The sequence below is a fragment of the Saccopteryx leptura genome, chromosome 4 (assembly GCF_036850995.1).
Source record: "Saccopteryx leptura isolate mSacLep1 chromosome 4, mSacLep1_pri_phased_curated, whole genome shotgun sequence".
In the NCBI taxonomy this organism is placed as follows: domain Eukaryota; kingdom Metazoa; phylum Chordata; class Mammalia; order Chiroptera; family Emballonuridae; genus Saccopteryx; species Saccopteryx leptura.
The window spans coordinates 114,513,452-114,530,364 of NC_089506.1; the positions used below are offsets into that span (position 1 = coordinate 114,513,452).

Below are 16,913 nucleotides of genomic sequence, written 5' to 3' on the forward strand. Positions count from 1 at the left end.
AGTAATTCAGAGAGATCCATGCTCTCCTATATTCACTGCAGCAATATTTGTAATAGCCAAGATATATACACAACCCACATATCTGTTGATAGATGAAAGTATAAAGAAGTGGTTCATATGTACAATGGAATATTAATCATAAAAAATAATGAAATCTTGCCATTAGCGCTGACATGGATGGACCTAGAGGGTATTTATTATTCTAAGTGAAATAAGTCAGATAGTGAAAGACAAATACTATATACTATTTTACTTATATGTAGAATACAAAAACAACGTAAACGAAGAAATGAAACAGTGCACTTCTCATTGCATTGTCTAAAGTACAGTGGAGTGTGGGTGATTTTTGTGTAGATTTAGATGGTAAAACATTGTTATTCAAGGACACGATAAATGTGCTAACAAATATATTGACGTTAATAGGATAAATACTCGTAACAACATTTCTAACTCAGAAAAACAATGGTCAGAAAGCATAAAACAATGTTTTATCATTGCAGATATTTTCATAAAAATAAAAAACTGAAATTAGAGACATTGAAGAGGGCAAATACTGAATTTTTCAATAAAATTGCACTATAATTTTAAATTAATATGGGACAAATTCGAACTTCTCTAATACTACCTTTTTTTTTCATCTAAGTCACAGACAAGATATAGCTTGATTCTAGTTTTTGCATGGCCCACATGTAGAGGATAGTTTTTACATTTTTAAATTTTGGTTAAAAAAAAGAATATTTTATGATGTGAAATTTTATGACATCAAATTTTAGTGTCCATAAATGAAGGTTTTTTGGCACATAGCCATGGCTATTCATTTAAACACAGCTATGAGTGCATTCATACCATTATTACAGCTGTAAGTAGTTGTGAGAGAGATCATAGGACCTACAGATTCTCAAATGTGTACTATCTGACCTCCTGAAAGAACTTTGCTGCAAAGTTAAAATTTTCTCTGTACTGCAATACAGAGAAATGTATCTGCTTTCTGTTTTTTTTAATTAAAGTTACATTTTAATCTCATATCAGATTATATGCATTCACTATAGGAATTTAGAAAATACAGAAACTCACCAAAGTAAAATTTATCCATAGTGTCTTCATTAAGACTTAGTTTGCAAGTTGTGTACGTCTTTTTTCAGGTACCACATACAGATACACACACACACACACACACACACACAGCTCTTAGGAACTGTCCTGCACATTGTTTTGTGTCTTGAGTTTTCCAGTTAACAGTATACCGCAAATATTTTTATTACAAAGTGTTCATCTTAGTTGGGGAGAACAAACTTTTCTGATCAAGGGTTAGGTGGTAAATATTCTATCTAGCCTTTGTGGTTGTATTAGTCCCTTTGGGCTGCTGTTGAGAGAATGCTATAAACCAGGAAGATGATACACAACAGAAGTGTATGTCTGCTCTGGAGATTAGGAAGTCCAAGACCAGGACACTGGCAGATTTGCTGTCTGGTCCTCACTCAGTGGGTCATAGACGGTCTAAGAGCACTAATCCCCTTCTCATGAAGGATTATGCAGTTCTGGTCATCTCCCAGAGCCCCCACCTCCAAATTCGATCACATTGGGGTTTGTATTCTAACATGAATTTAAGGGGGCAGAGACATCCAGTCCGCAGTAGCAGGATATGTGATGTCTGTTGGAACTACTCAAGTCTGTAGTAGTGACTATGAAGCAGCCATTACCAATATGAATCAAATGCATGTGGCAGTCTAGTAAAATTATATAAAAATACTAACTTAAGCTATTTTTTCATCTATTTTTCTGTTGTGTATTCTCATCACTAAATTTAAGAATGACCACCCTTTAGATTAATGAAGAAAACTCTTTAACTACTACTCTGTTTTATTATTTCTAAATGACTATTCAAACTTGTGTTGATCATTCCTCAAATTATATGATTTGTAAATTCTCCTCCCCAGAGTATTGTTTTTTAAATTATAGTAGGGTATATATATATTTTTGTATTGTTCCAATATTTGGCCTCTAGAGCTGAATAAGCACTGATAGACTTAGGCTGTGTTGAGCATCTTGATTCTGATATTAAATTTCCTAGTAATAATGACACACTTTTTGGGTCCTTACTCGGACAGTCACCTTGGCAAGTAGTTTATGACATTATTTTAGATTCTTGCAACAACCCTATGAAGCTGGTATGAACCCTTATTGCCCTTTTAAACAGACAAACTGAGATTCACAGTTTAAATTATTTGCTCTGTGTCTTATCACTAATTAATGAACACACAGTAGGAGGTTTCTTTGGTATATGTGTGTAAGACTGTCAGAATGCACCTTCAAGTTGATAGCTTGAAAGTCCTCCTCTGAATCAGAACCTTGCTAAAATATCAGGGATCTGAATGCTAGTGTCTAATATTGCTTAACTTGTGTCTCTAGTTTGGTTTTCTTGTCTAATAATTGCTTTGGTTGATGAAGCATATATATGTTTTTTCATCTTTTTTTTTTGCCTACCTGAAATTCTGCTCTGCTTGTTTTGACCTATATAGTGTCAATACAGTACAAAGTCTTTGTAAACAATGAAACTTGACACTATTATTACAATAAAAATAAAGCACAACAATATAAAATCTTGAATTTGAAAAACGATTGTGTACTCCTGACTTTAAAGTAAGAGCATGTCCCGTTCGTTGTGTGTATGTACACATGCCTGTGTGTAGGTCTCCCTGCAGAGTGGCCCAGCATTAGTGACAATGGGCTTTGACCTACTGTCTGTACTCGGGCACTGTTAGTATCAGATTTTGATCTCTACTGATACTACACATTGAACAAAAAGCCATCTTGTTGCTGATTTCACATCTTGGGTAGAAAAAGCCATGGATCTTCTGATACTGGATGCTGGATTTCACAGAGGTTCTGAAATGATAAAGTGACTGACAGGGTCTCTATCTGACCAATTGGGCAATAATATATGGTTTTAGAGTAGAACAGTAATTGTGGTTATTTGGCCTAGGGACTCTGAGTTAATAAATATTCTAAAAGGGAATGTTAATGTAGGTATACAAGAAGTCCAAAATGAAAGATGGTTATATTATTGGAAAGCAGTGTTGATCTCATAAAAATGCAGAAAGGATCTTCAACATTAGCTTCAATAGAACTAATAAGTCAAATTGTATTATCAGACCAACAAGATGGTGGATGACTAATTCTGGACCAAAGTTTAAAGATTGTATCATTTTAGAGGGTGGAACTTATTGTGAAAAATTAAATTTATATAATAGGTTTGAATTTAAATTTTAATTAATATAGTAAGTGAAATTTAACCAAAAAAAAAAGAAAAGAAAACTTGGCCTCAAAACCTGCACCTGATTTTTATTCACCTTGTGTCAACCTGGATCTGCACCCCTAGAATCAATGGATTGATAATCTATAGTCTGAAAGCTCATTTTATCTCATTCTCTTATTTTAGTTTGGGAAAATTACCTTAATCACATGCAGTGTATCAAAGTATATATATCACAACTGTAGGAAGGTATAAAAACAAGTACAGAAATAATAAAGAACTGTGTCAAAACTATGGTGGTTGGTAATGAGATATATATATATATATATATATATATATATATATATATATATTTTTTTTTTTTTTTTTTTTTTTTTTTTACAGAGAGAGAGAGAGAGTCAAGGAGATGGATAGGTAGGGACAAACAGGAACGAAGAGAGATGAGAAGCATCAATCATCAGTTTTTCGTTGTGACACCTTAGTTGTTCATTGATTGCTTTCTCATATGTGCTTTGACCGTGGGCCTTCAGCAGACCAAGTAACCCCTTGCTCAAGCCAGCGGCCTTGGGTCCAAGCTGGTGAGCTTTTGCTCAAACCAGATGAGCCCGCACTCAAGCTGGCGACCTCGGGGTCTTGAACCTGGGTCCTCCGCATCCCAGTCCGACGCTCTATCCACTGTGCCACCACCTGGTCAGGTGGTAATGATAGTTTAAAATATGTGGTTTTCACAAAGTTGAAGTTCAATTAGAATAAGGACTATGTCACTATGATCTTTAAAATTCTAAATCTGATAGGATACCTATAATAGAATAAATAATAAATATTAAAGAACAAAGTAAGTTAGACTTTTAGCAGAATTATATCAGACATTGGTTAAGTTATGAAAATGTAAGAACTTATCTTAATTATTGAAAACTAAAACATTATTAAGAAAATATTTGTCTCCTAGTTTTCTGAGAATTTATTCTTGTATCTTATATACTACTAAGAAGTGAGTTAGCTTTAATGAACTCCTCTTTGAAATTATGCAAAGAAAAATTTTATAGGACTATTTTTGAGATTTATATTTACAAAATATGTCTTAAATTTCATTTGTTTTATATTTATATTTTTACTCCATATATAAACTGTGGTTAATTTCATTTTTTTACTTAATGATTTGTAACACATATAAAAATTATTTGTTAGATTTTAGAATATGTTTTCTAGATCTAAACAGTACTATCTGATTCATTACTTCATTAAATGTTGTGATATTAATGTCTATAGGTTTGAGTAAACTATTTCTCTTTCAATACTATTCCTATATTTCAGTTAAACAGTTCAGAGGCCTCTAGGTTTGGGATCTTAAAGAGCTTAGTTTCTTATAGAATTAACTGATTTTTAAATGTGTATTTTTTGTTACTTTGTCTTTTTTTTTTTTTTTTTTTTTTTTTTTGAATTTTTCTAAAGTTGGAAATGGGGAGGCAGTCAGACAGACTCCCGCATGCGCCCGACCGGGATCCACCCGGCATGCCCACCAGGGGGCGATGCTCTGCCCATCTGGGGCGTTGCTCTGTTGTGACCAGAGCCATTCTAGCACTTGAGGCAGAGGCCACAGAGCCATCCTCAGCGCCTGGGCCAACTTTGCTCCAGTGGAGCCTTGGCTGCGGGAGGGGAAGAGAGAGACAGAGAGGAAGGAGAGGGGGAGGGGTGGAGAAGCAGATGGGCGCTTCTCCTGTGTTCCCTGGTCGGGAATCGAACCCAGGACTCCTGCACACCAGGCCGACGCTCTACTACTGAGCCAACCTACTTTGTCTTTTTCTATAAGGGAATAATAGTTTTTGAGCACAAATTTTTTACAAAGTGGTATTTAACTTTAAATCTTTAAGTACCTCATAATAAAACCCTTTCCTCAAAAATTTAGAATCTTAGCAGGAGACAGCATGTTAAATATGGTATTCAAATAGTCTTTTTACAGATAAAGAAATTGAGTAAAAGTATTATAGCTTGTCCAAACTATAAAGATGGAAAGCTTCTCTGATCCCCTGATACCTGCAGTGGCATTTAGATATCACAGTAGGGTAAATAGTCTGCCATTTTTTTTTTTTTTATATATTTTTCTGAAGCTGGAAATGGGGAGAGATAGTCAGACAGACTCCCGCATGCGCCCGACCGGGATCCATCCGGCACGCCCACCAGGGGGCGACGCTGCCCACCAGGGGGCGATGCTCTGCCCCTCCGGGGCGTCGCTCTGTCGCGACCGGAGCCACTCTAGCGCCTGGGGCAGAGGCCAAGGAGCCATCCCCAGCGCCTAGGCCATCTTTGCTCCAATGGAGCCTCGCTGCAGGAGGGGAAGAGAGAGAAAGAGAAGAAGGAGAGGGGGAGGTGTGGAGAAGCAGATGGGCGCTTCTCCTGTGTGCCCTGGCCGGGAATCGAACCCGGGACTTCTACACGTCAGGCCGGTGCTCTACCACTGAGCCAACCGGCCAGGGCCAGTCTGCCATTTTAATAATCAAACTAGTACTACTCCTGTGTCCGAAGTCAAACCTGCTGATCAAAGATGGTTTATGTATGCTGAGTGTCAGGGAGGAAGCTCCAGTGGCTTCTGCTCAAACTTCAGTTATCTCTGTGACTCATGGATTAGGAACTGAATCCATTTATAACATAACATTTAAATGTATTATGCTAGGTTCATATCTATGTCTGTAAATAGCATATTTATTGGGTTATCTCAATGCTTATAATTCATTGTGTTTCTCATCCCACTCTGATATGATAATCACTAGTCCCATGGAGCCATTGATACATTTAAAATACGGCTAGTGTGAATTGAGATGTACTGTAAGTGTTTAAAAACACATTGTATTTTATGTTCACTCTGGCTCTGAGCCATTTTGTTTTGGTGGGGGCAGGGGTTAACGTCCTCTGCACAACTCAAACCAAGTCTATCCAACCTGCACGGCCCATCTTGAGCCCTGTCGTTTCATTAAAATGTTTGTGTCTACATTTACCTCTCCTTTCATATCATCTTATTTCACTCCCCCTTTCAAAATTTCTGTAGGTTCTTAATGATAGTCTATCGTGTTTTATTATGTAACAGGGATGTGGTTTTATGCCTTTCTCCAGAATATTAATTAATTGAACCTAGAAATATAGTTCCACCCAGCAACTGTGTTTCCCATTCCAAATGTGTAGCAGAATGTGGGCATGTAACTGGTTCTTAATATAGACATGCTGAATTGAGTTTCTAAATATATTTTTAAAAATATCTTATATTTGAATGTTACAGTTTTTAGAACACTTTCACAGATAGACTCTCATTTGATCTTTCTAGCAACTTTATTAGGTAGATAACACAATTATTACCCTCATGATAAAATGATCAAATAAGGACATAAAAAGGACAACAATATAAAACTGGAGGTTCTATGAGATAAGTTTTTTTTTCTGTGTAGTAATATTTCTTCTTGGGGGTAAGAAAGTTCTCTATCATGGAAGAGTGACCTTGTCTTTTGAATCACTCTATGGCAATTCTCAGGGTCTTGTCCACAGGGCAGTGGGTTCTCACCAGGTCTTTTTGAGTAGTTTGGTGTGAAAACTCCTTGTAAGACTATATACCAAGAACACTGATCGTTCCATGGTATATAGTTTTTACAGAAATTTGTGTCCCATGTGGCAGTTCCATTTCATTAGCAGTGCATTCTGGAGTGCTGTTCAGAAGACCCCGAGGCACTGTTTAGTCTCCACACAAGTGTGGGACTGAGGGAGGAGGGGTCATCATGCCCTCTTATCATTTTAGTAATAGTGAGTTACTTTTATTTCAACTCAATACCTTTTCTGTATGTTCCTAATACAACAAAATATTTTTCCCATGTTTTTTTTTCTTTATAAAAAATGAGCAAAAAAAAAGCAAAAAAAAAAAATGAGCAGAAAGGTACGAAAAATGCCGCTTTTGGATGTCATGGTGTCTTTCTAATCAGATAGGACCACTCTTTTATCTTTTTATTTACTTTCTTCATCCCCAACTGTTACAGTGTAGCTGTGCACAACTAGGCTTTCAACCAACTTTTATAGTTCCCCCAGAGTTCTTGTACCTTAATATAGGTTGAACGCTTTTAAAAGGTTTACTCAGAATTTAGCATATTAAGCAAAACAGGAAATTAAATCACTAACATAAAATATCTTTATTTAGCATAGTCTCAATGGATATTTTATATATGTAAGAATTAGGTAGACCCTGGCCAGTGCTCAATGGGTAGAGCGTTGTGCCAGAGGACAGAGCTCATGGGTTTGATCCCCAGTCAGGACTATGCAAGTGGCAACCAATGAGTGAGTGCACAGCTAGGTAAACACCTAAGTGAAAAAATGAGTTGATGCTTTTCTTTCTTTCTCGGCCCCCTTTCCTCTACCCCTTTTATCTCTCTCCCTTCAAATCAATTGAAAATTTTTTAAAAGAAGAATTTGGTAAACACAGGGTAAGGCATAGAATACAGTTAATAGTCTGATATTCAGTATTTGTATATAGTTATACATTTTTAAACTTAAAATATGTATGGATTTTGGCAGTGTGGCAGGCTCTGTGCTGATTACTAGGAGAAACAGTGAAAATGTGTAAGAACACTGGACTCACCAAGATTGTGTTTTAGTAGAAAAATCAGTATATGTTTTAGAATTCTCTTCCCTTTATTTGGTCAGTCTTTGGCCTTTTTATCTTTGTTTGTTTGAAAGAAAATTTTAAAATACTCTTTAGTAAATGATAATGAGCAGTAAATTTTTTTAAGGAATTTTTCCTATGACACTTTATTTTGAGTTGGGATCCAGGCTTCATACTTTGTGTTTATTCAGTTATTTTCTGAGTTTTTAAAATTAACGTGTTTACAATTCAGAGCGTAAGTAAGTATATTAAGGATGTAAACTGAAAAGATATTTCAAACAGAATGAATTCTTGCTTTTCCTATTGAATTTCTTCTTCTATAAATACTGGTCTTGGTTTTGTCTTTATCTGTATTAAATAGTTTTTGAAGATTGCAGAGTTTAGAAGTATGTGGAATTCACTAGAAGACCCTTCAGAAGAGATATTTACTTCTTTTGATTTGAACATAATTGACATTTTTTTGGAAAATCTTTGTATGTATATTTTGTAATTATGTTTTAAATTATTTTCTAAATAAAATTCACATTCTTCATCTTTCAGATATTGACAGAGCAAGTGTGTACTCAAGTTGTACACAAACCACACCCAGAGCCAGATTCTACAGTGAAAATTCAGAACCCAAGTGAGCAAACAGCAATTGTTTATTGTGATGAAATAGTAACATGGTAATGTGTCAGACTAAATCAAAACTCTTCCAACCACCTAAATCATGATGGTGTTTTAATGGTTCGTTTCACTTAAAGCTTACCTACCATGGTGCTAAGCTCTTGGTTGAAAAATCAGTAAATACTTTTTGAGAGGAAGATATGATGTAGTTATAAATCTATAATATACTTTTTTTGTTGTTGTTCTGTAACAGTGATTCTTAAGGTGGTAGCAACTTTATTAAAAAACTCTACACCAAGTGCAGAACTGATGGAAGTTCGCCGTTTATTTCTTTCTGACATGATAAAACTTTTCAGTAACAGCCGCGAAAACAGAAGGTAAGCGATTTGAATATTATAACAATACTTTATTCCATTATTAATCTTATTTTCTTTGCTTTATTTTCAATATCTTTCATAGAAAAAAATTTCAAATCATTCCCACATTGCTAAATACTTTTAATTATCAGAAAACTTTCTATGCTTCATTGCTATAATCTGTATTCTTTTTACTTCAATTTATTATGTTTTTACCTATATGCATATTATGTTTTAATTGGATATTTGAATATATATCCACAAGCCATTTTTTTTTTTTTTTGTATTTTTCTGAAGCTGGAAACGGGGAGAGACAGACAGATTCCCGCATGCGCCCGACCGGGATCCACCCGGCATGCCCACCAGGGGCGACGCTCTGCCCACCAGGGGGCGATGCTCTGCCCCTCCGCGGTGTCACTCTGCCATGACCAGAGCCACTCTAGCGCCTGGGGCAGAGGCCAAGGAGCCATCCCCAGCACCCAGGCCATCTTTGCTCCAATGGAGCCTTGGCTGCGGGAGGGGAAGAGAGAGACAGAGAGGAAGGAGGGGGGGTGGAGAAGCAAATGGGCGCTTCTCCTATGTGCCCTGGCCGGGAATTGAACCTGGGTCCCCCGCACACCAGGCCGACACTCTACCGCTGAGCCAACCGGCCAGGGCCCACAAGCCATTTTTAAAATGCACTGTTTCTTTTGGTGCTACCTGTCATGAACATATTTTTAATTGTAATTGTTTTGGATTTGTTCATATTCCATGCTTTTCCCGTGTTTGACTGATAACTGATTGTTATGCCTTTTAAAGCTGATTACCTAGGATATGGGGCACAGTCTGAAGTCGTGGTTGCTGCCCGAGTCCTTAACAGATATTGGCTGAGTGCATGGTGTGTATGAAGTGCCTTGCTGCAGAGGCTGTCTTTTAGTATACAGTCTTAGTACAGTTTAGTGGGGGAGAGAATGATAAATCGGTGGTTACTTTATAATGTGTTAAATGATCATGAGTGCTACATGTGATGAGGGAGTAGAGAAATTATAACTAAATCTGACTGGGAGAGTTAAGAAAGCAATTTTAAATGATAATTTGGATTTTTCCACGTAGAAAAGTGAGACATCATTCCAGATATAGAATACAGAATATGTAGGACAATTGCACCTTGGTTTATCCGCTTCAGATCATGTTTTGCTATTTATCTAAATATCCAAATGGTAAATTGTAATTCATTTTAGGTATTTTTAATGGTTATATTTTCCCTGTTAGATGTCTATTGCAGTGTTCAGTGTGGCAGGATTGGATGTTTTCTCTTGGCTATATCAATCCTAAAAATTCTGAAGAACAGAAGATTACTGAGATGGTCTATAATATCTTCCGGATATTGTTGTATCATGCAATAAAATATGAATGGGGAGGCTGGAGAGTCTGGGTGGATACGCTCTCAATAGCCCATTCCAAGGTAACAGAGACTTAGCATTTTATATCATCAGGGTTTCATCTGTGGATTAAAATACGGCTGTAAACATTCATCTGGTGCCATCTTGTGGGCATCGTCCTGCATGGCCAACTCCTCCTTCCCAGTGTTCTCTCTTTTCTGTTTTTCTTTTCCTTCTGCTCATATGTTAGATCTTGAAGTACGTATTATTTGATTGTAATTTCAGATTTGTAAATTAGGAATTTTAGACCCAAAAGGTGACCCCATGTATGTTTTATAGCGGATGAGAAGTTAAGTCTCAGCAAGTTGCCGTTTTAAAGACTAAACCATACCTACTGATTCCTATAAGAATCTTTTATGAAATGGACTCTGAAATATACTTTTTAAGACTTTTAAAAGTAGTCAGAAATTATTTTTATTTCCAAGTGAAGCATAAACATTTAAAGTGCTTTAGTGGTATTTTTAATTGCATCATCTTTTCTTTATTTTTAATAATAGAAATCTATATATTTATATTTCAAATATTATCTAATCATTGGTAGAAGGAAGACATCATTTGCAAGCCCCATGCTTTTGGGATTTGATTTCATCTTATGTAAAATTAAAGACTTTTTTTTTTCTATTTTTTTTTTCTGAAGCTAGAAACGGGGAGGCAGTCAGACAGACTCCCGCATGCGCCCGACCGGGATCCACCCAGCACGCCCACCAGGGGGCAATGCTCTGTTGCGACCAGAGCCACTCTAGCGCCTGGGGCAGAGGCCATGGAGCCATCCCCAGCGCCCGGGCCATCTTTTGCTCCAATGGAGCCTCGGCTGCGGGAGGGGAAGAGAGAGACAGAGAGGAAGGAGAGGGGGAGGGGTGGAGAAGCAGATGAGGTACTTCTCCTGTGTGCCCTGGCCGGGAATTGAACCCGGGACTTCCGCACGCCAGGCTGACGCTCTACCACTGATCCAACTGGCCAGGGCTTTAAAGACTTTTTATATCAAGATAATGTCCAAAGGAAGGTCCATCACAAACTAAAATTCATGTGACTTAAGTAGAAATTAATATCATATATGCCTCTGAGGAAAAATTTTGAAACTATTTTTTAATTTAAGAAGAGTTTTTATTCCTGTTAAAAATTTATATATTATAATATATGGACACTTTTATTATTACATTAACACATTTGAAAATAGTATTTTATAGGAAAAGACATTGCATTTTATGTGATATATATGTGTATATGTACATATATATCCTTATTATTTCTAAACAAGCCTATATAAAGTAGCCTATTAAAGTAGCCTATTATAATGATAAAATTATGATGTTTTAACAGTTTATAAATGTATATGTTTATAGATATGTGTTTTTTCTTAAAATGAGTTGTTGAAATAGGCACACATATGAATAATGGAAGGTGAAAACTGATCTAGTAATAGAGCTTTGGACTGTATAGTAGCTACTTCTTTTAGCTAGATACCTCAAATATGTAGAAGTTCAACTGGCATATTAGCTAAGAGTAACATTGAAATATTTAACCTAAAAGGTTACTTATTTAAAACTTTAATAATAATATTAGTTTAGCTAACTGCGTGTCTTTGGACATGTAAGAAGTCATAAATAACTATTTTTGATGATTATTTCCAATTACTTGATGAAGCTAAGCACAGTATTAAGATGTGCAGTGTTTGAAATCTTAAAATTCTTGGCACTGCTTTTCTATTGGTACCGTCGTTTTATGTATATCTTTTTTCTTCTTGATATATATTAAATGCCTCAGTGTTCTTTAACTTGTCCCTAAGGTCACTTATGAAGCACATAAAGAATACCTAGCCAAGATGTATGAAGAATATCAGAGACAAGAGGAAGAAAACATTAAAAAGGGAAAGAAAGGGAATGTGAGCACCATCTCTGGTCTTTCATCACAGACGACAGGAGCCAAAGGTGCAATGGAAATTCGAGAGATAGAAGACCTTTCCCAAAGCCAAAGCCCAGAAAGCGAGACAGATTACCCGGTCAGCACAGACACTAGAGACTTGCTCATGTCAGCAAAAGTTTCTGATGATATTCTAGGAAGCACAGACAGGCCAGGCAGTGGTGTGCACGTGGAAGTGCACGATCTGTTAGTTGACATAAAAGCAGAGAAGGTGGAAGCAACGGAAGTAAAGCTGGATGACATGGACTTGTCCCCTGAGACTCTGGTGAGCGGAGAGAACGGTGCCCTTGTGGAGGTGGAGTCTCTGTTGGATAATGTGTACAGTGCTGCTGTTGAGAAGCTCCAGAACAATGTACATGGAAGTGTTGGTGTCATAAAAAAGAATGAAGAAAAGGATAACGGTCCTTTGATAACATTAGCAGATGAGAAAGATGAACTTCCTAACAGTACTGCATCATTCCTCTTTGACAAAATACCCAAACAGGAAGAGAAACTCCTTCCTGAACTTTCTAGCAACCACATTATTCCAAATATCCAGGACACACAAGTGCATCTTGGTGTTACTGATGATCTTGGGTTGCTTGCTCACATGACCAGTAGTGTAGACTTAACTTGTACAAGTATAATAGAAGAAAAGGAGTTCAAAATCCATACAACCTCAGAAGGAATGAGCAGTATTTCTGAGAGAGACTTAGCATCATCTAAAGGGTTAGAGTATGCTGAAATGACTGCTACAGCTCTGGACACTGAACCTTCTGGTAGCAAAGTTGTGCCAAATATCGACGCTGGAAGTATAATTTCAGATACCGAGAGATCTGACGATGGCAAAGAGCCAGGAAAAGAAATCCGGAAAATTCAGACCACTACTACAACACAAGTAAGTTACCCTACAAGAGTTCTAAAAATGCATTGAATTGATGTTGTTAGAATCAAAACAGAGTTATTTCTTACCAACACTATGCTCATATTTAATTATAGTATCACAGTGTCTTATGGAATTGAGTAGTATGGTAGTACGTATAAAATAAATTTAAAATATCTGAATTATATTTCCAATTCTACCACATTCTGTCTGTAATTTTGCTCAAACTCTCTGGGCCTGAACTTTCTTATGAAGTACAACAGATTTTACTAGATGAAAATATGGCCATTAAGGGTTCTCTCAGTTCTAACATTTTATGACTGACAACATTTTTACATTTTGTACTCGAGATCTTCTCTCTGAATATGTGATTAATTATAAGCTTTTAAGCGTCAGGCCCAGCCCTGTTCTGTGAATTATAGAAAAGAGGACTTGGAGCCCAGACTGAACTGATAGATGCAATGGAGGGGAAGGGAACAGGGCACGGTTATTTGTCAAGTGCCTGCTATGTTCCAGGCACTGTGTTACACGTTTTCAGGTATAATCTGCACACTCACCCTATGGGGCAGGGAATGTGGCTGTGAAAGTATGAAATTATAAGCAGTGAGAACTGTCTTTACACCCACAGGGATAGGGATTATGAGAAAATGAATAACTGAAGCCATGGTGAGAAAATGTCAGTGCCTTATCTTCTGATACGAATTTTAGTTGTTGAACTGTGAGTTTTAAGACCACTTCATTGTTTCCTAGGCTAAATAATACTTTATCATTAAGAGTTGATGAAAACTTTTACCCTAAATAATGTGTTTGTTCTCTGGATTTCCACTCACCTTTTAATGTCATAAAAAGTAAATTGAACATGTTGTACTATAAAGAGTATACCATGTACCTAAGTGGTGTCTTTGCACTCCAGTGAGAATCCTTAATCATGTATTCTGTGTGTGGAAAAGGTCTTTTTATTTTTTCTCTGTTAACTGCCAAATTCCATTTTAGAGGCAGCTGTGTGTACTACAGTGGTAATTGTCGAGGGATGGGGACATTGAATTAGGTACAGATTTAAAATAAAGGACAGCCTGGTGCATTGTCTGCTGACCATAATCACTGGGCTTGCCTGTTATTCATTCCAAGTGCATAGGCATTTCTCTGGTTTTCTAATTTATGAGATGCATTTGTGAGTGAAATAGACTTTGAGATTAACTTGACTATATTCAAGTAATGCTTCATTTAATTTTGTGGTTTTAATTACAGTGAGTTGATGACATATATCCTGTATACTTCACTTTGAGTATGTGCTCACTTTCATAAGGAAGTAATGTGGTCTAAGGTAAAGACTCCAGAAACAGGGGTATAGAGGATGTGGCTTTCTGTGTGAACGTTGTTATTAAGCTTAGATATTTGATTTTCCTGCTTAGTTTCTGAAACTGCAAAGTAAGTGTTAATAGTAGCCTTTTCAGCTCTAAGAGGTCCCTGTGCAGGGCATCACCAGGGGAACAATGTATGTAAATATACTAGCATACTTAAGTCATGGCCAAAGCTTTCCTCACTCACTGTACTTACTGAAATCAAGAATTTCTTTTGCACCCTACAAATGCCCCCTTTTTATCCCTCCAGGCGGTACAGGGTCGGTCTGTTATACAACAGGACAGGGATCTCCGGGTTGATTTAGGGTTCCGAGGAATGCCCATGACGGAGGAGCAGCGGCGCCAGTTCAGCCCCGGCCCGCGCACCACCATGTTCCGCATTCCTGAGTTTAAGTGGTCTCCAATGCACCAGCGACTGCTCACCGACCTGCTGTTTGCGTTAGAAACAGATGTACATGTTTGGAGAAGGTAGAAATGTTTCTTTTCTATAAATTAAAGTACTGCTACTTTCATTTAAGAATATGAGAATTTTAAATTACTGGCGTCAACTGATCAGTGAATTATATCATTAAATAAATCTCAAATTAAATTTATTATAAGTAATTATAGATTTAAAAATATAAAAATAATCACAGACTGATAGATACAGAGAACAGGCTCACAGCTGTCATAGGGGTGGGGTTGGGGGACTGAGTGGAAAAGATGAAGGTATTAAGCAATAGAAAAAAACTTACAGACAGACAACAGTGTGGGGATTGCAGGAAGGAAAGAGGGGAGTTTGAGGAGGGTGGAGGGGCGGGACAGATGGTGATGAGGGGAGACTTGCTGAATGCACAATGCAATAAATAGATGATGTGTTATAAAATTGTATGCCTGAAACCTGTATAATTTTAATCAGCAGTGTCATCCCAATAAATTCAATGACATTTTAAAAAATTACACTGAGATTTTATATAGAATCATAAATATTTTTGTAAGGTTATAAGGCCTGTGTCTATCAAAATGTATTTACGAATTTAAGCTTAAGACAGTTAAAAAGCAAAATTTTGAATTCTTGCATTATCTGTTGTATGTAAAATAGACTTAACAACAAAAATAAGTTTGATTTAAAGAAATTTCTACATTTTTATCTTCATAAAATTAATAACACATGCTAATTTTACTCTTAAGTTTATAATGTATATGTACTGTTAAAATTTACAATCATCTTATGATGTCTATTTTTAGAGATGTCTATAGCATTTAAAGTTAGTGGGTATTAGTTCAAATATAATTACTTAAAGAAAACCAAATCTACATAAATTAAATCATCACCTTGCCTCATTCCCCCCCCTTCTTTTCTAAGTGAGAGGAGGGGAGACAGAGAGACAGACTCCTGCATGCTCCCTGACTGGGATCCACTCCCCAACCTCACTGGGGCTGATGCTCGCAACTGAGCTATTTTTAGCACCTGATGTAGAGACCTCATGGAGCCATTCTCAGTGCCTGGGGCCAGTGTGCTTGGAACCAGCCCAGCCATGGCTGTGGAAGGGAGGGAGAGAAAGAGAGGCAGGGATGGGAAGGGGTGGAGAGGTAGATGGTCGTTTCTCCTGTTGCCCTGACCAGGAATTGAACCAGGGGTATCGGCACGCCAAGCCAGCTTTCTACCACTGAGCCAACCATTCAGGGCTTTGCTCACTTTTAATTTAATTTTCTAATAGCAAATATACAACAAATTAATTATGAGACTATGTCATTTGTATGTACAGGCGTTTAGGAAGTTGATAGCTCTCTGTAACAGAGCACGCCACCATAAACAAAAATCTGTGACACTCTTTTCAGGACTCAAACAGGCTTCCCTGCTTCTCCTGAGTTTTATTCTAAAATTTAAGTTGCCTGCTTCAGCTCCAGGCATCGAATCAGTGTAGGAAACTTGCCCAAACTAGAAGGCAGGGGTTCTTCTTCCTCCCTCATCTCTTTCCGTCCTCTTTTTCCTTTTCTCCTCTGCCCCTTCATTTTCTCTTCTTCCTCTGCTTTTCTTCTCCTTTCTCTCCTCCTCCTCTGTCCCTTTTATCTCCGTCCTCCTTTTTCTTTCATCTTTCTTTGTCTTCTTTTCTTTCTGTTTTAATAAGGATTTCACCCATATATCTCATATGCCAGCACGATGATAAGCTGTTCTCTAAGTCAACTACCAGCAGAAAGTAGTGGGTTGCAATGGCCAGTCTGTGCAGACCTATATTGTCAGTAACCTATAGCTGGTTTGAAGCCAACCTTTCCCATACCCAATTTACTTCAGTAATAGAACAAAACTTAGATTGTGTTAGCAGGGAAGAAGGAATAACTACCATGGCAGTAGTCAAGGTCTGCCTCACAATGTTTTTACTTCTGATGATGTTTAACCAATTTGTCCTTAGTCTACTCATGTGTAGAAACAAGGATCTTTTTCATTGCTAGTGCTGTTATATCTTCAATTACCTAGGGATGATAAATAAGGATCCTAAATATCATGACATGCATTA

The 16,913-nt window shown here is 37.1% G+C and overlaps 1 protein-coding gene across 3 annotated transcripts in view; it reads left to right on the plus strand.

Annotated features, from left to right (window-relative positions):
* Nucleotides 1-16,913, plus strand: part of NBEA (neurobeachin) — a 739,008-nt gene that overhangs the window by 170,770 nt on the left and 551,325 nt on the right. For all 3 annotated transcript variants that reach the window (XM_066381029.1, XM_066381023.1, XM_066381024.1), the window contains exons 19-23: nucleotides 8,430-8,511; nucleotides 8,749-8,872; nucleotides 10,103-10,295; nucleotides 12,059-13,069; nucleotides 14,666-14,883. In XM_066381029.1, the coding sequence (XP_066237126.1) occupies nucleotides 8,430-8,511; nucleotides 8,749-8,872; nucleotides 10,103-10,295; nucleotides 12,059-13,069; nucleotides 14,666-14,883 (1,628 nt within the window). The remainder of the gene's footprint in view (nucleotides 1-8,429; nucleotides 8,512-8,748; nucleotides 8,873-10,102; nucleotides 10,296-12,058; nucleotides 13,070-14,665; nucleotides 14,884-16,913) is intronic.